The sequence below is a fragment of the Dermacentor variabilis genome, chromosome 2, assembly GCF_050947875.1.
Source record: "Dermacentor variabilis isolate Ectoservices chromosome 2, ASM5094787v1, whole genome shotgun sequence".
Lineage (NCBI taxonomy): Eukaryota > Metazoa > Arthropoda > Arachnida > Ixodida > Ixodidae > Dermacentor > Dermacentor variabilis.
The window spans coordinates 208,027,002-208,048,322 of record NC_134569.1 but is presented as its reverse complement, the minus strand read 5'-3'; the positions used below and the strand labels follow the sequence as shown (position 1 = coordinate 208,048,322).

General features: G+C 44.8%; 1 protein-coding gene across 5 annotated transcripts in view; it reads left to right on the top strand.

Annotated features, from left to right (window-relative positions):
- The first annotated feature begins 514 nt into the window (after positions 1–514).
- Positions 515–21,321, top strand: part of LOC142573066 (uncharacterized) — a 241,610-nt gene continuing 220,803 nt past the window's right edge. For 4 of the 5 annotated variants that reach the window (XM_075682580.1, XM_075682583.1, XM_075682582.1 and 1 more), the window contains exons 1-3: positions 515–653; positions 9,288–9,581; positions 19,796–19,906. In XM_075682580.1, the coding sequence (XP_075538695.1) occupies positions 9,294–9,581; positions 19,796–19,906 (399 nt within the window). In that variant the 5' untranslated portion in view covers positions 515–653; positions 9,288–9,293. Of the gene's footprint in view, positions 654–721; positions 810–9,287; positions 9,582–19,795; positions 19,907–21,321 lie in introns of those variants that run through there. The other variant, XM_075682581.1, reaches the window with a different exon arrangement.

Below are 21,321 nucleotides of genomic sequence, written 5' to 3'. Positions count from 1 at the left end.
AAACACTTTTTCCAGTCTCTTACGGAGGCTAGGAAAGGGAAATTTATGCCGTCGATCTAGCTTTGCAGCTGCCACCTATGCTCGTTGTTTACATTTCTTGCACCGCTCCTCCTCTTCTAGTTTCACTGTTCAAACGCAAAGCATTCGCAAATATGTTTTCTTTTGTATATTTGCGAATTTATTCATTTACCGCCAATACAAGTGCTTTGTGCTTGCCGAAATGGCAAGACAAGTGCTGAACAGATCGCAGAAGCAGACGACAGCGAACAGTTTATAACCAGCGCCACTCTGCTCGTACATTCTTTCCCTAGCGGCAAAAGGGGCGAACTAGACCAGGCGTGCTAGAGGAGGAAGATCTGTGCAGAGGTGTGGAGTTCAGTAGGTCGTGGTGCATACTATGTTTAGCAAGGGCTTGGTGGCGCAACCCATCGCCCCATTCCAATGCGGACGCTCATAACATCCATCCACTCATCCTATCCACTAACTCGCTAACTCTATGGCTCGCCATGTGAGCCATGCACATAGTGAGAAACTCTATGGAGCCATGTGACCATGTCGTGCGCCGTGCGTTCTGTGGCGCGTATTGCGGTGTGCGGTTGAACGCTGTATTTGACGGTTCTTTATCGTTTTTGCGCGGTTGACATCGCGCACAGGTGCAGTATTTGCTCTACGAATTGCCCCTTTTTTTGCCTTTTTGCTGCTGTCCGCGTGTGTTCTGTTGCTCTTGTTCCACGTGAGCCTTCTCGTTGTTTCTTCAAGGCGAGCCTTACTAGCGTACACATGGTGCAAAACTCGATGCCGCGACATTGGTAGGTTCACGAGATATTTCGCGAGCAAACTTTTACCACTGGCCATTGATTGATTGATTGAAAACTTTATTGTTCCACCGAGCTGGGGTGCCCGCCTCTTAACCTACACGTAGGTAGGGGGGGAGACGAAGCAGTCCCCGCGCGTTGAGTCTTCACGGCCTCAACGGCCAGGCGGATTGCTCGACGCTGGTCATCTTCAGCCTCGCTCTGGAGCAAGGCCTCCCAGGCTTCTCTACTGTCAATGTTTTCCTTGGTCCCTGGGGAGCCAGCACACTTCCATATTATATGGTCTAGCGTACCTTTTTGCTTACAAATTTTGCAGAGGGCGTCGTTATGGACGTCAGACTCTGGAGTTTTGCAAGACGCGTAGCGCCACCTGCCGGTGCGAAGAGGCAGTAATTGAGTAGTGCGAAGCCCGACTCCCTTGCTAAGTTGCCTATGCAGCTAACGACGGCGAAACAACAATTTAACTAGATTTTGGTCCATATTGCGAGTGTTTTGCGCATTTACCACCCAGACAGAGAGCTATGAATTTCTACGCTAGTCGGACGCGCCGCCGAATTGCCATAAAGCGCTTGCTGGCTCACTTTTCAGACTGATGGCGGAAACGACGGCAACCGCGATAGCTCCGCGCGCTACGAAGAAACGCCGCAATCGACGCTACTGTTGTGTTGTAAATTGCCATGAACGTGAAGGACGGAATAACAACGTTCAGTTTTACCGATTTCCATCGCGATCGTATGAAGGGGAAAGGCGAAAGCGCTGCATACGGGCCGTTCAACCTGTTGGGTAATCGGATTACTTGCATTCCCCACAACACAGCGGCTCGCATGAGAAAGTGCGACAATTTTATTCTTTTGTAATTGTGTTGCGTAGCCCTGACGGAGGACCGTGGTAACCAAGCGAGAACTCAAGAATTTGCAGCCGCCACTTCGTTGGTAACTGAAAAAAAAAAAACAACGTTGCGAACCATCCTGCTTATGTGCCATCGATAGCTCCACCTTTTAACAGACGTCCGCCTCCGCTTGACTCAACAAGTGGAACGGAGAGATTTGGCAGGTCAGCCTAACCAAACATTTTGGTTCGTTTATGAATTCAAAATCCTGTTCTAGAGCATCGTTGTATCGCGAGCTCATTTCTACTTTCGGTATTTTGTATGTCCTGCGCCGATACAAGCACGCTTCGCAATGTGCTGAGCCTGCTCGTCTGCGTTTTTCAAATGTGAGCAATGAAGTTGCTGTAGGAGCACTGGACGAATAATTGCGAAGTAACGCACGTGTGTAAAGAAAAAAAAATGTCGTGTGTATTTACATTTATTTTTGCGCGCTTCTTGCTCGAAGCGTCTGCGAAAAGTTCAAAATAAGGTACGAGCGATGCTGTAGCTCCTGCGAGAAAGAAAGATGCAGCGCGTAGGCACTATAGGAACCTTCTTTCGTTATGATCTCACGCTGTTTGCTGCCCTGGAAAAGGTTATGAAAGGATACTCTCTGTAAATAATTGCGAGACTAAACATTACGATAAAATACATAAAAATATAGGAGATACTTAAGTCTTGTGTTCAGGACATATTCAATAGGAACCATCTTGAAATGCTTAGATTTTTATGCTGATATGCATACAGACAAACCTGATGCTCTCTGTACTTGCGAGTTGCAGCACGCTGAAATAACACTTGAGACTTTATTTTATATTGTACAAGTACTTCGCTCTGCTGAGCTTTTTTTCCGAAGCGTGGATGGGCGGAAGAAGCTTTCCAGGTCCTTGATTTTTAGGAAACCGTGCCTCAACACAAACGAAAGAGAAGGGTCCATTGTGGCCAATGCACCTTCGCTTGCGGACAGCTCTCCTTGCACTACTCAGTTTGCGCCAAGGCTCCGATGGGGGCGCTGGTGACGGCTTTTTCCGCAGCGCCGCCTGGGCAGAGTCTGAGGTCTATAGTCCCTCGTCTGTGTTAAGTAGATCCAATGTGGTGATGTATAATTGTTTCCCTGGAGGCGTCGCCAAATGCAAGCGTCCTTCAGAGAGAGAGACCGATGTGGAGACGGAAAGATTCTTCTTTCGGCTTTGTAATGATCGACAATTTCCCTGTACGTGATGATGCTGTCTTTTATCCCTGGAACTGGCTGCTCTAGAGTTGCCCGGTGGTAAAGTGCTTGGGCGAACTCGTGAGCGGCTTCGTTGCCTGGGACTTCTTCATGGGTCGGTACCCTAATAAACGTTATGTCCCTCCTGGGAGGGTTTTTTGAGTAGAATGTGGAGGGCTTCTTCCGAAATGCTCTCTTTAACGGTCTGTCGTCATGGCCCGCGGGGCACGCAGGAAGTGACCTTGGGGGATTAGTAAGTTTTGCGGACCCAAACAGCATTGTGTTCCCAAGCGGACCTTTCCGCACCCTACGTGCAGCGCTCTGCTTGCGTTTTTTATGCAAAGGTGAGCAAGGTGGCAACTGCCATCACCCCGTTTCAAAGGGGACGCACCTGCCTTCCATCCAGCCATCCATCCATCCATTGTACCCCATTCGCTTTCTTTTGTATGCATTCTTGCATTTTTAAATTTTTTTGGAAACCCGATGGTTTGCGCCCCCAAACTTTGTGTCCATGCAGGTTTACTTCCAATTATATGTTGACATATACTTGCTTGTTGCTCAATTGCTTGATAATTGAAAAACAATGCAATTAGCAGCCCAAAAGCCAGTCCTACTAGAGTGCGTTTTTTGCCCAAATCTCTAGGTTGTGGTGCTTTGTCACATTCGAACGGTATTATTTTATTCGTAAGCTACAAGTTGGTGTAAGTTTTTTTTAATATATATAATGCACGCCCGTTTCATCATTAATTTCGTGGTGTGATGTGAAATGCTTTTTGCAGGAACTTGTTTTCTTCGCTTTGTTGTGCTACTTGTAGAGCAGTTAAACCTCCTTTTAAAATGTGGTGAAGTTCTAAAATTCTCCCCAAATTTAGACGCACTTCATAACTGCGTCTTTTTCGTAAGCAAGATAAACTTTTCAAGCGACCTTTATGGTTGTTCAGTAATGAGCGCCTTGCAGGCACTAGTTGCGTCAGCTTTGCGTGAGTACTCTTCTAGAGAATGTACCAACCTTGTCTGGAGTACTTGAGTCGCGTGCTGTGAAGCAAAGGAAGCAATATTTCGGCATTGCAGATTGCCTGTCAGATCCGGTGTCATTGCATTGCATCAGTGCTTGCTTGCATGTAAAAATGAATATAAAACAGACAGCAGCAATCTAATGCACTGCCATTATCGGCAATATAGTACCACACAGGCAGATGTTATGGTGATGTCACGAAAGATTACAAAACCATGGTGCAAAGTGAAAACTTGGTGGAAGTGCAAGCTGTGTTCACATAGTGGCAATGAATGTAAAAAATGGTAGGAATTGGACTTGTTGAGCACTATTAAGATGAGAGGCACTGGCCAGCAGCTTCAATGCTTAGCTTGTGTTGATAAGTGTATGGTAGCATTTCTAATGACACTGTTAGAAACAGTGTCTGCATTTCAGTGGAGGCAAAATGCAAAAGCATTTTTGTGTTGAGGTTTAGGTGCACGTTAAAGAAACCTAAGTTCCCAAAATTAATATGGAGCCCTCCACTACATCATCTTTCGGAGCCCTAGTGCTGCTGTACAATGTTAATGCATCAGTTAATGAATCAAGTGGCACAGCTTCTTAGTCTGATCATGGGCACCTTGCAAGTGCTGCCGATGGTTTCACAGTAACTTATGAAATGCTACTGCTTTTTTGCGGCCAGCACACTGCCAGCTCAGCCTAGGACAACAAAGCATAGAATCGGCAATGAAGCATGTGGCCAAGTTTGGTGCTGAGCTTTAGGGACTTTATTTTATTTATTCATTTATTTATTTATTTATTCAGAATACCTCTAAAGGCCCCCTAGCAGGAGGGTATTACATGGGGGGGGGGCAGTAACCCATACAGATGTAACAAATGAGTAATAAGTTGAAACAAAAACGGGCACTGATAAACTATAATCACAAAAAATAAACAATAATACAAGGTCAATAAGATTGCTGTAGTACTAATAATAATCAGAAGTGTACAAAAAGTGAATATGAATCACAAGCACACAAAAATGGAGGATAATCTGGTTCACAGAAAGCACACACGCCATTAATGTATAACAAATCAGAAAGCAACACAACATGTGAACTTGAAAGGAACAGGCAAATCACTGCAATGAAAATAGGAACAATAACCATAAAAATATGCCTGTTAGACAGAAGCCAAAATCATTTTTTAATGCCATTTGTAGTGTAAAGGAAAAATAGGGAGGGGGGGGGGACATGAAACATGAACGGTTTATGCACTTTTATTCATGATTCAAAGTTTCTGAAATTCATTTATGTCGGTGACAGTTGCGATGTCTATTGTCAAGTTATTCCACTTGGTTATTGTGCGTGGTATGAACAATCTAGCATAAGTTAGTGTGTGACACGTGAAGCATTCGATTTTAAAAGGTGATCATGGCAGGGAAAGATGGCAGGGGGTGGCCTAAAGAAGTCCTTGCAAAGTGATGCGTGATGGTAGAGCTTTTGCAGAAGTGATAAGTGAGCGATTTTATGCCGACATGATAACACTTGCAGTTGTAGATGGTTTTGGATCTGCCACACCTTGCGTCCCTGCCCGGCCCGTGGGTACACAGCTGCCTTTGTAAATGAAGTTGTTTTTGATGGACATGGTGCCTTGTTACCCTTTCTTGCCTCCATAACAAAAACTAAATAAATTAAATGCTAGGGTATTATGTGCCAAAACCACGATCTGATTATGTGCCAAGACAAAGCGGGTGCCTCTGGTATAACTTTGATCACCTGAGATTGGTGTGCACCTAAGTTAAAGCACACGAGCATTTTTGCATTTTGCCCCTCCCATTGAAATGTGACTGCCGCAGCTGGCATTGAACTGATGACGTCGGGGTCTTGCATTGCAACGTCACATTTACTCGGCTGCCACGGTGCGTGCCCTTGAAGAATTGCGTTGAGCTCTTCCCAATAATTGCTACAATATATGTTAATAAGAAAAAAAGATAGCTCGCGCAAAGGGAAAGAAAAACGTAATGTTGGCTATCGAGGGTGCTTGGTACAGAGGTTCATCGTCTAGCTGGAATCAATGGCCACGCAAGAAGTGCTGCTCTCGGCTCTTCAAGCATATTGTGCTTCACCATGCCTGGCCTACTGGTCGAGGTCTTTAGACTTCACACTGCTGCTGAAACTCGGGACCTGCTTTCGTGGAGGATGACTGAATGCTTATGGAACACAAGAGCTGCACAAGAGCACTAAGCTCATCAAAGAAGTTGATAATCTTCTAGCCAACAACGAGTTCAATCTGTGGTTGTTCGCAGCATTCATCTGCGCCTTAGAAAGACAATGACGATCTTTCCTAAGCCAATGAAGCACTTCAGGGAGAAATGAGTGACTATGAAATGACTGCTGACATTAACTCTTTGCTGGAGTATGATGACTGGGCTGCGAGAATGGTTGTTCTGCTATGACATCACATCCAAGAGCTAACTGTCCAGTCTTCGGCTACCTCAAGACCCACATGCAATGTACGAACTGTCTCATCTTTGTTGCACCCAACAAGTCCTAGAGAAACTTCAGTTGTCTCTGGAGCGAGGCTTCCTATGTTCGACCTAACAAGGTGCGACAGTTCCCCTATGAAATGGCTACCATTTTGGGACCCCTTTGGTCACTCGGTACCTGAGAACCCATATCCTATAGGGACAGGCAACCGCTCAGAACATGAATTGAGATGACCCTGCTCCTGGAAAGATTGCCTATCGTGTCGGTTAAAACAAGCTATGTTTTTGTCATTAACGTGGATATATTTTTATAGTCGCGAAAAAGGACATTTGGCACCCTACGCGGCAAAAACATGAAGGTACATATTTGATCTTCTGTTAGTGTACGCAGTTCCTGGTTTTTTTATTAGGATTAAAAATGCAGGACTTTTTTTCTATTATAAGATTTTTCTAACCTACAATGTATGGATAGGCCTTCATTTGTAGTGACTAGAAAAGTGGCGCTGCCTTTGGCTTCATTTTCGATGAGTCTGCTTGGTTTGTTGACGTAATAACTATGATAGGGGTCAGCCAGCCATGACGTAGGCATGTACTTGAGGAAAAACGCAGTACAAATATAAGAAAGGTCTGTATAAAAACGGAAACTTATTGTATCACCTTTTTGTTTTCAAATTTGCATGGTGCCATAAAAAACTAGGTCCATAAAAATCTGTTGTCAGTCCCTTTAACGTTGACCAGTTACCATACCTCTAGTCTCCTGGATGTCCTGGTATCCAAGGCTATTGCTGGTATACTGAAAACAGACAACAGTTACGAGGACATCGTTTTTATCTTGAATGAACAGTTTGTAGGAGTGTGAATTATTGAAATTATTGAACAAAAACACTTGGAATACCTTCGCACTCACGGCCGCGCCACTGTGTCGGCAAACGTTAGAGTGCTGAGAAGCCTCTATGACTTTGTGCAAGTGAACAAACATCAGAGCCCTCAGAGGACTCGTAGGCGACCTACACTGCAGTGCTGTGCGAGGTGCTGGCACAATCAATTCCACAAGAAATAGTGGTTGAATATTACTGACGGCATTGTATTGAGGTGACTAGTGTATATGACCAGCCAAGCTCAGAAGAACTTCAGGACTCAAGTGCCTTTGCATCAAGGTAGAGTGTAGAGAACAGACGACCTACCAGCAGTTGGTCTCGTATGGCGGTCGACAACAGCCTTTCGGCAGACGTAAGAGTCGGCCCATGGAATTGGCTGCAGTCCACAATAACACCATGACAAAAAAGGAGGCGTGCATCATCTGTCAGAGGGCACATTCAATGCGGGACTGCGACACGCCGATTGACAACTTGGAGGAAAAGTGTCTTCTCTCGATGGCTGGCTGCTACTTCAAGTGCGCAACCAAAGGACACCGAGCCAGAGACTGTCAACGTGAGCTGCTCGCACTGTCAAAGAAGACTCACTTCTTCCAAGTGCTGCAAAGCAGGTGCTGAATGTGCTCGCATAGTGACTCCAATGGAAAATGCAGTGAGCATTACCTCCATATATGCTGTGTCAGCTGGAACAAAGTGAAGTAGCATAGACACGATTTTTCTGCAATCGTTTAGAGGTAAGATAAAAGGCACAAAGGGCTCATGTTACATCAGAGGTAATCTGGACAGCGGCAGCTAGCGCACCTTCATTAACCTTTTGAATCTTTAGGATGAACTGAGCTCGTCCACATAGTTTTTCTTCTGCTACATAGACGTGTTCAATGGCAGTGTTGAAATCTGCGGTTATTTCGCCCTTTTTTATTTTACTACATAGACGTCAAAACTTTTTCACTTGTGTGGATTCAGTCTTCATGTTCTACTGCATAGAAGGGAGCACTTTCTCAGTGCCCCCATCTATTCATGTCTTTAGAATTGCATGCCTACTGCGCCCTTTTCCTTGTTTCTAACTGTACTGTTTGCTGCAATGACAAGTACATATATATATATTGCGTTATAAAGAGCTAAAATGAGGTTTTCACATTTAAAACGTGAAGCAGATTTGTGAACTTCTTGCTTTGTGTGGCACTGTTTGGAGAAGTGAGATTTGTGATTAGCTGTCAGCTCGTCGCATTACATGCAAATTCTCTGGGCTCCTCGGTGGGGCACATTTTGGGAACGTATGGTATATCAGTGAAATACAGTTTGAGGAAAGCTCTAGGAAGGTAACTTCCAGATTCCCATCACGCGAGTACAGTCCTAACTGAAATTGAAGCAATTATAAACAGTAGATCCATGACATATTCATACCATACACCATAGGAGCCAGAAGTTTTGACACCTGCCTATTTCATGCATAGAAAGTGGCTGATGGCACTTCCTGAGTTGCAAGCTGTAGCCATAGTATCTAGCACACATACAGAGCTGCTTAAAACATGTATATTGTGTCAACAGATGCAAAAAATACCTTTGGAATCACTGGTACAAGGGATACTTAATAGTCGTTTGAAGTGCTCATAGTGTCGCATATCACTAGCATTGCTAAAGGTAATAGGGTCACAGTGTGGCCTGACTCCATGCCCAGACTATGGTAGAAACTTGCACGTGTTGAGAACATTGGAGGAAACAGTGGAATTATGTGCACATTTTGCCTAAAGCTCGGAAACGGCAGAGTTGTCATGCAGCTTATACAACATTTGTGCTTTCTAGAAATGCGCCCATAGCACTTTGTAAGTCACGAGTGTTAAAAAAAGCAAAGAAATAGCTTGCACAAAGAGAAAGGGAGACGAAGTGCGGCTATCGAGGGTGTGTGGCACGGGGGTTCTTCGTCTTGCTGGAATAAACAGCAGTGCAAAATGCACTGCTCTCAGCTCTTTGAGCGTGTTGTCCTTCATGGTACGTTTAGCCTGGTCTACTTTACCAAGTCTTTGGACTTTACAATGGATTCATCCATCCTACTTGCAGGCGACCATGTTCACAAAGGCGGAGTATGAGCGCTATTCACTTGTCTGGGAACAGGAGGAAGCACAGAAGAAGGCGCTACTGAAGGAGCTTCTGGAATCAGCTCAAGCACCTGGCCAAATACAGGTGACTGGCAAAAAGAAAAAGAAAAAGGGAAAAGCGAAGCAAGGCCAAGGTTCCGTGAGCACGTTGAGCGCCATCGAGCACTCCGAGTACATGTACTTGCTACAGTGCTATCAGCAGCGTGTTGTCACCAACCCTTCGCTTCAGGAGCAGCAAGACATCATTCGCTTGGCCGTATGTATGAAGTGCCTGCAAAGCAGGATGTTGCAGACAGATACCTACCAACCCTCTAGAATTTTGCATAGTCTATAAATTCGGGCTCGTATGATTTCACGAATGTTTTGTCAAGTGTTATGAGAAAGAATAAAGTTGGAAGTTCTAAACATGCCTTTTACCATTGTAAATCGTAAACTTACATGAAATTTGGCCAGAATTCAGACCACTCTTCGCAGAAGAAGCGCAACATTTCAAAATTCTCTTACTGCACGGGCGGTGCCCTCAGTAACCCTTGCCAACTTTCTCCTCGAGGCAGACTTTCTCAACTGCACTGTGACAATGAGATTTAGCTTCAGCTTTGTTTTCCAGACGTTCTTCTGATTCTTCTCTGGTCTTTCGGTTAATCAGGGTGAATCAGCTACCAAATTAGAAAGACACCCAGCTCCTGCAGAAGCTGTTCGCAGCCTTTGTGGCCTTTGTTGAACCACAGCATGGCTATAGAAGAGGCTGTTTCCACAAAAGTGCGTGAACTTGCCTGAGCACTGGTGAACATTGGAAGACGAGCTGGTGCTAGCTCAGCTGCACTTTCAAAAAAGTTTGTACCCTTTCGAGCTTATCTTGTCCCACAACAATAATCATCTATCTTGCGTGCCTTTCTGTTCTGAAACTATGCTCCCGGTACTTCCAGGTCACAAGCAGGATGTACATAATCAGCTTGACATAGCATTCTTGAAAGAAAAGTAGGAGGCACCGAGTTTTCAAGAAAGGAAATGCAATCAAGGCTGATGACAATTATCGTGTGAAAAGATCCAGTGGATCCAAACTTCTTTGAAAGTGTAGAGCTCACTTGTTCTTGCGCCAGGAAAGCTAACCATCTGGACAAAACTTGTAGTTTTGCCCTTATCAGATGAGCATGAATAGAAAAATGAGGCCTCTGCAGCTACTGTGCCTCAGTTAGAATGATTTTTCAGTCTTGTGGATCAAGAAACACAATGATATTTGAACAGGAAAATAAAATGGTGAAACATAATTTTGCAACCAAAATCTAAAAGATGTTTAAAAATATAAAGGCAATTTTTCAACCTGCATCTCCCCATAAAAAAAAAAGAAATTTCAAGATGCAGACGAGGCAAAGAACAAAATTAGGGAAGAATTAGAGGCATCAGTTTGCAGGAACTACTGAAGAGTTTCAGGCAATGGCTAAAGCGGTAGCGCAAGCCGATTGCATTTCACGGAGAGTACTGCTAAGGTGAATAGTAATGTTGGGGTATTTTGCAAGAAATATGCAAATTCAAAAACTATTTTCATTGCCCTTGGGTCACGTTTTGTATACCAGGTCTGTAAAGTATAACAACCATGTTTCAGCACTTTTGCCTTAGTCTTACTTGCACTGTCAGTTGCTTTAAAATTCATCACGCAGGCTTTACATTATGTATGTGGCGGGACAGATGAGGCCGTAATCTGCGTGTCGTTTGTACTTTATGCCCAGCAAAGGTGGCAGCTATTCTAGAAACCTTAGGCAACCACTAATTGTCATTTGCTGGTAATATTTGGACCATGACCAATTGCGGTTTAATAAAGGACATGTGAAACACATCTGTATTAGCGTGGTCATGTATAGGGATGATTTTATGTGCAGTAACTTGTGTCCATTGTTGTCTGTCACTTTTCCTCCATCTCTCTTGAAAATTTGCATTGTACTTTATTGTTTTTTTATTTTGTTTTAAACTGAATTTTGAACTTTCTGATGTCTCTTTGTTGGAATGGGAGCTGCTTCCTTCGAGCCAATGTGCAGAATAGGTGGTGGAGGGTCCGATGAACACATTGGGAACATTCCCTTTTACAGCAGTCTGAAACTGTATTTTTAGATACACCCAACGTGGTTGCTTAATTGTTTTGGGGTTGTGCTACTAAGCACGAGGTTGAGGGATCAAGTCCCATCCACGACAGCTGCCTGTCGACGGCGGTAACTTGCAAAAATGCCTGTGTGCAGTGCATTGGTTGTATGCTGAAAAACCCTAGGTGGTAGAAATTAATCTGGAGCCCTCAATTACGGCTTGCCTCATAATCTGATCAGGGCTTTGGCATGTAAAACCCCAGAATTTAATTTTCTTTTTTGTTCTCAGATAACTTTTTTTCATCCATTAGTGGCTAGTTATTGAGTGAGGAGTGCATTTTATGTTCTGGCAAGAGTGTCCTTTGTTTCCACCAGCCTTCCTAGCCTGTGCTAGTGAAGCCTGCAGAATCACTGGAGCTACGCTGGAATCAAGCACCACTTTATGCCGGAAAAATACAGTGGCTTTATATATAGGGATCCTAAATGAGGACTTTGAGTAACAATGGCCAACAGTGTTGCACGAAATTCTTCTGATGTCACTGTTGGAACAAGAATGATGGAAGAAGGAAATGAAGCGATCTCGTGTTTTGGGTCACACCTAACAGCAACTACTCACGGATTCGGGCTGTGGTTTATGCTTAATAAACCCCCTTTTTTTTATGCATCAGGAGGCTTGATTCTCTACAAGTGGTGCCGAAACTCATCGGAACAGCGAACCACATCGATGGCCCCAAGGCCTTCCTGCCTACCGACCTTTGCCTGCTCACTGCAGAGTCAAAGCATGGGCGCGCTCAAGCGCAAAGCCGAGAGATTGCAGCTAACGCTGCTTATTGACAACATCAAATCAACGCTTAGCCAAGACAATGTTACGGAAGAGCAGCTTTGCATCTTGAGTGAACCCCTCAGTCATCTTCACACGGACTTGAGGGCAACTGACTCCGGCATCATCCCTCTGATATCTGCCACGGAAACTGAAGCAGAATTTGAGTGGATTGTGAACTAGAATGATTGAGCCACCACGACGTCTGTGCAACTAAAATATTGTACTTAGAACTGAGGTTAAACAGCGCAAAAAAGACGTGAACACAAGGAAACAAATACCACAGACACGCACTGACTGCCAACTGGAAGTTTATTTGAAATTCACCGGACATCTGCAAATCAGCAACATTATTATCTTTCTTCCAAAAATCTTATTTCTTTTCCTGACAAGGCAAGAGAGGGAGTGCTTACTCATTTAGTATCTCCTTCCTTTCTAATGTGGAAAGCCTCTACTATTTCCCTTTCCCTCTTACCTTTTTCTTACCCTATGAATTTTGTCTTTTCAAATATGGGGGTGCAGTGACGCTTCTTACAGTGTTCGGCTAAATGACTCTCATAGCCATTCTTTAGGTTGCTGACTCCCATAATGTTGCTGATTTGCAGATGTTTTTGCGACTGGTGTGCACATGCCTATGCTGAAAGAAGGTATAAAAAGATATTTGTTTTCTTGTGGCCTCGTCTTTTTCGTGCTGTTTAACCTCAGTTCTAAGTACGAACCAACTAGTCCTCATCAAGATTTTACTAAAATATTGTATACGTCAGCTTCAGGAATCAACCAATCGTACATAATCGTCGACCTCAAATGACTCCATTTAACGCACACAGCAGCATGAAGTTCACCTTCCTAAAATCGACCTTATAAAGTTCGACGGCTGACCATCACTGTGGCATCTTTTTTGGGAACTGTTCAAGCAACTGATCCACGGCAACGACGGCCTCACAGAGGTAAACAAGTTCACCTATCTACGCTTGGTCTTTACCGGCGGTTTGGCATTGGCGATCACGGGACTTCCAGCAACTGCAAGCTGCTACAGTGATAGCCTGGACATTCTAAAATGGCGCTTTGCTAAGAACGACTATATCATTCAGGATCACATGAAGCGACTTATCATCATGCAACCCGTTCGATTCTCTAACGACCTTCAAGGACTTTGAAGGCTTTACGACACTATGCAGTCCGACGTGTGCCCTTAAGACTCTCGGAGTATCTGAGAATAATTATTCTTCATTGTACCCCATCCTCCTGTAATCGCTTCCTCCTGATATTGTCCTCGATTTCAACAAGACCATTGTACCCCAGAGATCTGATGAAAGGGAGAACGTAGGAGCACTGGCGATTAAGAACAGCGCAACGAGCAACAGAAGGCGAGCATGAAGTCTTTGCTGCTTTTCATTCAGACAGAAATAGTATCGAGTACGAACCATCCTGCATGTTTCCATACAAGAGGGCGTGTTAAAAGATAAAAGATTTTCACAGTAGCACGCCATCCAGATCGCGACCTTTGTCCTTAACGAAACTTCTGTGCCATCAACGCTCAACCACAATGTCTTTGACCTCAACTGCCCGACCCGTTCGTCAAAAAAAGGCCTGCTTTTTCTGCGAGTCAGGAACTCATTATACCGAGCAGTGTGACTGGAATTCCTCTCAAGGAAAAGAGAAAAAAAAAAAAAAAAAAACGCCTACTAGGTGGACGTCGCTGCTTTTGTTGTATCCTGGAGCCCCACGTAGCAAGAAATTGCGCAAGAAAGGTTAAATGTGGAAAGTGTAATCGGTGCCATGTGGAAACAATGCATGACCCTATATTGACGAAAACAACTGCTGGACCCCAGACATTCCCTACACGGATACGGCTCGAGATGACTGGAACAGGCACTTCCAATTGGCTTGTATACCTCCAAACAGCTGTTGCTTGGGCAGTCGTTCACTAAAGTAAAGTGCTGGTTCACTTTTTATTGGCTGGAGGCAGCCAGCGCAGTTTTATGACTGAGCAATTAGCTGAGGAACTAAATTTTAAAGTACTCAATCCGGGTGTCTTACACTAAGATATTTTGGAGGGCGAGAAGACTTTCCAGCGCATGCTTGTAACTTTAGTGCATACTTGCAAGTCGCTGCGGATCAAAGCTCTCGTCACGACCAAGATCTGTGACCAATCCATTCCATGTTCGACTAGACTTTACAGACAAGCTCGAGCACGAGGGTTATTACTTCACTGACATCGATCAAGCTGAAAGCCCAAAAGCTGTTGTCTTAATCGGTGCTGACTATTACTGGACATTTGCCATGGGACACGTAGGGAAGTTGGTCAACGGACTCAAAGCCATCGAGACTTCACTAGCCTGGGCTCTGCATGGACCAGTAGCCTCCTGTGCTACCATCATGCACTGCAATGAGACCATTGTACTTAAAACAGCAGTGTTGGACCGTCGCATCACCATAGATAATTACTGGGGCCTAGAACATACGGAGATAAAATCCGATGGACATAACAAGAACGAGGACACAGACCCAGCTCTGGATTTCTTCAACAGCACAGTCAATATGGAGAATTGTCATTATGTAGTTTCGCTTCCTTGGAAACCGACAATTTTGCACCGCAACAATCGAGCAAACTCACAGATGCACTTAAATCAACTTCTTCGAAACCTTCGCCGACACCCTCCGCTTTTGCGAGAATATAATGCTGCCATACACAAATACACTAACGATGGTGTAGCCGAGAAGGTCACTGATGATGAAACAGAAGACGCATTGTATTACATGCCACACCATGCAGTAATCTGCAAGGATCATACAACAAGAGTAAGGGTGGCCTTCGATGCTTCGTCCCATGAAAAAGGAGAGCTTTCGCTCAATCACACCCTGGGGTGCGATCGGAGATGGTTGTTCGGCGCGTTCGTTCGGTTACCGGCGCGCGCGATTGGCCTACTTCGCGCCGACGTCGCCAGCCGCGGGGTGCGGCCACGTTTTTGGTGACATCAAAATGACGACACGCTCCTGTCAATCATCCTCCCACCGAGCATTTCGTCTGCTAGGCGCCGAACCCGATGGGAGCTGGGAAGTTTGGAGCGATCATACGGCTTCGCATGGCGCGTCTGGTGGATTGGATTGGATCCAACAGGCAGCCTTTTTGGCTGCGGAATGGCACGTTTGAATCCAATCCATAGTTTAATTCGAGAAAATGGCGTTTCCGTTGGGAACTTAGGTTGTTGCGCTGGCGTTTCTAGAGGAAGGAGGAGAGCAGGTGGCGGTGCGAAACGCGTTTGAAGAAATGGCAGAAAGTGAATTCCGGCGTCGTTTTTGTTTCTCGAAACAAATAATTCGGTGGTTGTACAGAGAAATCGACAACATCATCGGTGCCAGCGAGCCACTCGAATGTTGTCGCTGCCTCTTGAAAAGTGCGCCACTCTTCCCGTCCTTTTTTTTTTCTTCTCGCTGTGCGCGGCACCACCTAGGGAGGATGCAAAGAACCTAATAGCTATAAATTGCAGTAGTCACACGTACTACTATTTGAAAACGTGTTTGGGCTTGAGAAGAAAAAAAATACATTTTTTTAGATAAAGATTTAATTCATTTGGAAGACGAGAAACATTTGGTTTTGTAGTATACTGTTCGCAAGCAGACGACAAACGACGGAAGTAAACTTCCGGGGAGGTCACCGCTTCCTGATTGGCTGCTCTGTCCGCCCCGCTGTCACAAATTTTGCATACTGCAACTTTGTGATGTTGCAGCAACTGAACAGAACGCGTATTGAACAAAATATCTCCGATCACGCCCCTGTACTCTGGACCATACCTCAATGATGATCTCATAAGGTTGCTACTTCACTTCAGAAAACATTCCATTGCTTTAGTAGCAGACATCGAAAAGTGTTTCTGCAAATAAGCATTACCAGTACAGACTGAGGTGCTTTGCACTACCTATGGCTGGAGAAAGCACCCACGCCAAGTCAACCGTTATCAACCATTGATATCTGACATATGACCAGAGTACTATTCAGCATGACCTGTAGTCCCTTTCTTTTCGCGGCAACCATTTGTCATCATCTTGAGCAAATGTCGTCTGTTTACCCCAAAACTACAAAAAAAGTTGTGGCGTTCCATATGTGTTGACGACATTTTAACTGAGAGGACTCTATCGAAGACGCGTCCAAGCTGCAGTCAGAAGCCACTGAGACATTCGCAAGTGCCTCTATGAAGTTACACAAGTGGGCTTCAAACAACCCTGGTGTTGACCCACAATCGATACAACTGCTGGAGTTACCTCTCGGACAACTGTCTTTAGTGCTCATTCCTAGGATTGGTATGGCATCCTGACACCGACTACTGTCGTTTAGTCTGGGAAACCTAGGGAGTTTGTTCACCAAAGAACCAATACCAAGCGGTTCATGCTACAGACTACCTCTTGCCTGTACGAACCTCTCGGCATCCTGACCCCTTTCACAAAAAGGATGATCTGTTTTCAAAAGCTTTGGATGAAAGGGGTTGACTGGGAAGAACAGCTGCCACTGGATTCTCTACACGAATTGAGGAATTGGTGCAATGAACTTCCACAACTCTGTGATATTGGAATTCCCTAGTTCTACTGACAAGGCATAAACGGACTTGGTGACAAATACGCACTGCATTCTTTTGCTGACGCCACTAAGTCGGCCTACGATGCCATTTGCTACATTTGCACAGCAGAAAATATGACCAACAAATGCTCAACAATAGTCTTGTGCAAACGCAGGGTGGCGCCAATGAAGGAGAAAAGCCTTCCCAGTCTCAAACTGGCAGCCTGTCTCACCTCAGCACGAATGTACAAATACATGCGCTAAGAGCTAGCCAAGGACATAATATCAGTGCAGTTTTGGACTGACTCAATGATTGCGCTGTATTGGATTACCGGGGATCCCAACAGATGAAAAACTTCATACGCCATAGGGTAACGGAAATTCAGAGCAAAACGAATATCGCATTGTGGAGTCAATGCCCTGGAAAGCAGAACTCTGCTGATTTTTTTACAAGAGGAGTTTCGGCTCGTGAATTAACAACGAACTTAGTCTGATGGACAGGACCCTATTGGCTTAAATGTGAAGAGAATGAATGGACACCACACCGTAGACCAAACTCTGCCGATCTTCCACAGAGTGTCATAGAGGAACATGCTGATCGCGCACCATCCTTGCAAATGGTCAAGCCAAGTGAACCATCAATTATGGACATTCACAAATACAGCTCTCTTGCGTGACTACACCGTGTTACAGCTTGGATACTACAATTTGCCTCGAAACTAAAGTGGAAAAGTGTGTCCTGTGGCGCCCTGAATGCAGAGGAAATAGAAGCCGGCGAACTATACCGGATAAAAAAAGGTTCAGAGCTCAGCAAATAAAGGATTCAACACTTCGGGACGTGACCTGCTTCCTCGACAATGGACTTCTTCGAGTTGCAGAAAGCCTACAATTCAGCTAGAAATCTTATGATGAAAAACATTGAATCATCTTACCAAAAGACCACTACTACAGTGAGCCCCTCGTTGTGCAACACCATCAACAACTTCTTCATGTAGGAGTTTTGGATACAGTTGTACAGCTAAGGGAAAGATTTCGGATATAATGAGGATGACAGTTAGTCAAAAAGGTCATTCGACGATGCATTGTGTGCCAACGCTACAATGTCAGATCTTTCTTCGAAATAACTGCACCATTACCACCTGAGAAAGTGACCACTTCGGAACCTTTTCAAGTAACAGGAATAGATTTCGGCGATCCCCTCTATATTTTAAGCATCCAGATGAATACGCCAAAGTGTATATTTGCCTGTATCTGGACTCTAGCTGTTCAACTCAAGCTAGTTGAAGACAGGACTACCACAAACTTTCTCAATTGCTTTCCGATGCTTTGTGTCACGGTGTGGACTTACTTCTATTATATATTCAGACAATGCCTTAACATTCAAGAAGAGCAGGAGAGAGAGAGTGGCAAGCATTGAGAAACAAAGAAGCTTATAACTACAATGCTAACCATCATATAAAATGGAAATTTATCGCCGATCATGCACCGTGGTGGGACGGTTTTTATGAGAGGCTTATCAGATCTGTGAAGCAGATATTGAAGAAGTGCATCGAAAAGAGATCTCTTACGGAGAAACAGCTACAAACAACCTTACCATAAGTAGAATCTGGGATCGATTCCCGGCCAATCACATTCATTTATAGCGACTGTCGAGATAGGAACCGCTTTCCCTGTCTCACTTTCTCATTTGTAGAGATCTGGAACTTCTCTCCCCGTCTCACTTTCTCATTGGAAGGTGAATATCTACACTGCTCAACATAAAACTTGGCGTGATCACAGTAGATAGTCGCCATATACTACCTATATGGGAACAACGAGAAAAAACACAAAGAACATTCTTGGAGTGTTGGTCCAAAGAATATTTTTTGGAGTTGGGAACAATGCCCAGCCCCAAGTCAGCAACCTCTTTTGACAGAAATAAGAAAGGCGACCTCGTCCTTCTACAAGAGTTCAGCAAGCCCCGGCAACTATGGAACATTGTTCGAATAGAGGAGCTCCATATAGAGGAAGGAACGGCAAGACAAGATGCTGTACCTTGAGACTACTGGGTGGATCTACCATTAAACGGACTATTCAACACCTGTACCCACTAGAATCAAGTTTTTTTAGAACTCCTGTGCGCGGGGCAGTTCAAACAAGATCGACAACGAAGCAGACGAAGTGGTATCGAGCTTTGGATCACGCGCAACAGCAGCTACCCATGGAGTCGGGCTGCGGTTCGCGCTTAATAAACCCTCTTTTTGATGCATGAGGTGGCTTGATTCTCTACAGTGACAAAACAATAGAGCACCTTCTGTGCTGCTGCCCATCCTTTGGTGCTCAATAATTTGCCCCGTGAGCTGGCCTCAGCTGACCGCATAGAGATCCTGGGAACCTCGGCCGAAACTCTCTTGCATATACAGGACCACAAAAGTCTTATTGAGCTTACTGAAGGCAAGCGGGCTGTATGATCATTTGTGACTTTTGGCAATCATTCTTCTTCAAGTGTGTTCACACTGATGGCTTCTTTCTGTTTGCTTACCTGTATTTTTCCTTCCCAAGATGTAGGGTAGCCAACTAGGCAATGTCTCGTTTAAACTCCCTGCCTTTCCTTCTTCTTTACCTTTCTTTCTTTTGAGTACAGGATTCACATGTTGTCTTATTCTCTTAAAATCAAACATGTCAATTTAGGCCGTAGTCATAGGCACACTTTCATTTCTACCATCTCATGTTCGTTTTACATTGACCTAGTTTTAGCTCTTATGCTTAGATCAGAGTTCATTCTACCTCTGGTGGCCAGATGTGCAGTGGCGTGACATTGTACTCTCGAGTAATTGTGCTTATTGGGCGTTCTACTTTAACATTTCCCTGTCGCATCTCATCCCGTGAGTACGGAGTACAATACATCTGCATGTTGCCGCCACTGTGCACCAAACAAAAGCTCATTATCGTAACCAGTGCTACTTGTGAAGCTTGTGATGGCTACGTGGGTGGGAAGCAGATTGTTCAGCATTCTTAATCAATGCTTCTCTGCACTGCAGGAGTTGCAGACCCGAGTAGTGGCTGAACAGCAGGAATTCCTCCGGCAGTGGCCATGGGTGCCTGGCAGACGTCCTGAGACGTTTGCGAAAGGCATTGATTCCTGGGGCCAGGTAGGTCATTAAAGAAGCGGTCTCTCATTCAACAAGTTTTATAACTTTGTCACTTCTGAATTACAGCTTGTGCTTGGTGTATAATAGCAGTGTGTAGGAGGACATTTAAGCGGGGACACAGCTTTCACATTGCTAAAGATGGCCAAGAAAGCAAATTTCTTGAAAATCACATTTTCAGTTTCTATAGCCCTCCTTCTCTGATTCCAAAATATCTTCACTGAAAACCACGTAAAAGAGCTCTAAAAACTTTGTTGTACTATCAGCCAGTTTGAAGCACATCTCTTTGTCAAATTTTTCACTTCCCCTATCGTTTCCATAAAAAAACAAGCGCACAAAAAGAAATGAGTGAAGGCTGTTCCAGTCTCTGATTGGCAGCACCTGCCTCGTGACTCCATTGCAATTTGGCGTTCCGGTGCTCGCTCCGAAGGAGTGTCATCTACTCTTTGTACTTCGCGAGCTCTTGACGTCTCGACCACCGGGATCTCGATCAGTGTCAAAACGGGTGTGACACGGACATTAAAGAACGCAGCCGATTTCTCAGTTTCTGGACGTCTCAGATCTGCAGCTAAGCGTTTCTAGCATTGGCGGTGCTAACTTCATGTGTGAAATACTTGGATGCGTAGATAAGCCTTTCGAGCATCGGTGCTTCAGACATTGTGCAGTTGGCAGTCCACAAGTGCACAGAGTGATTCTGCAAGTGGGACAACGCCTATTCGCTGAACACCGAAACACTCGCGGCCGTGTCCAATAGTGACGAAAATTCACAGCCAGCAGTGGTGGCCGGAATAAACGGCGTGTGTGCACCAGCAGCACCATCTGTTCGGTATGTTGAGGGGCAAGAAAGGAAATGGCCACTTCTGCCTTCACGAGCAACCTGTGCTGCCATTGCCCTGCCTCACAGAAGGCCCAGACACCGTGCGGTCCCTCGCCATGTGCCTTGTTAGTGAGAACAGCACACTCCGCCGCAGTTCCTTTCCCGAGGCACAGTCACGTCTGCTCTGTGTTGGGGTCTTTTTCTTCTCACTGCTTTCATGCTGCGTCCATTTTCTTACTGCTTCCTCAATCTTTACGACATTGCAGTTTCGAGTATCATTTACTTTCTTATTTCGTATTAGCTTTGAGTATTCGAATTTGATTATACGCTGAGGTTGCCTTCAAGCAACGTATGTCTTGAAAGGAACTTGCCTTAGAATCGAGAAAATACAGTAAGTGCAGACTTGTGCTTACACAGGCCACAGCTATATTAGAGTAGATCAAGGTAAATGAAGTCATGGTAGCTGTTTTTCATTTGGGAGGTTCATGGTTGTCCCCCCCCCCCTTTTTAGCATAGTAGCTAAGCTCTGCTGTGGACCTGCTTAGTTTCTAGGATAGAATAAACTAGACAGTAGCCCAAACTAGAGGTGTGCATGGGCTCT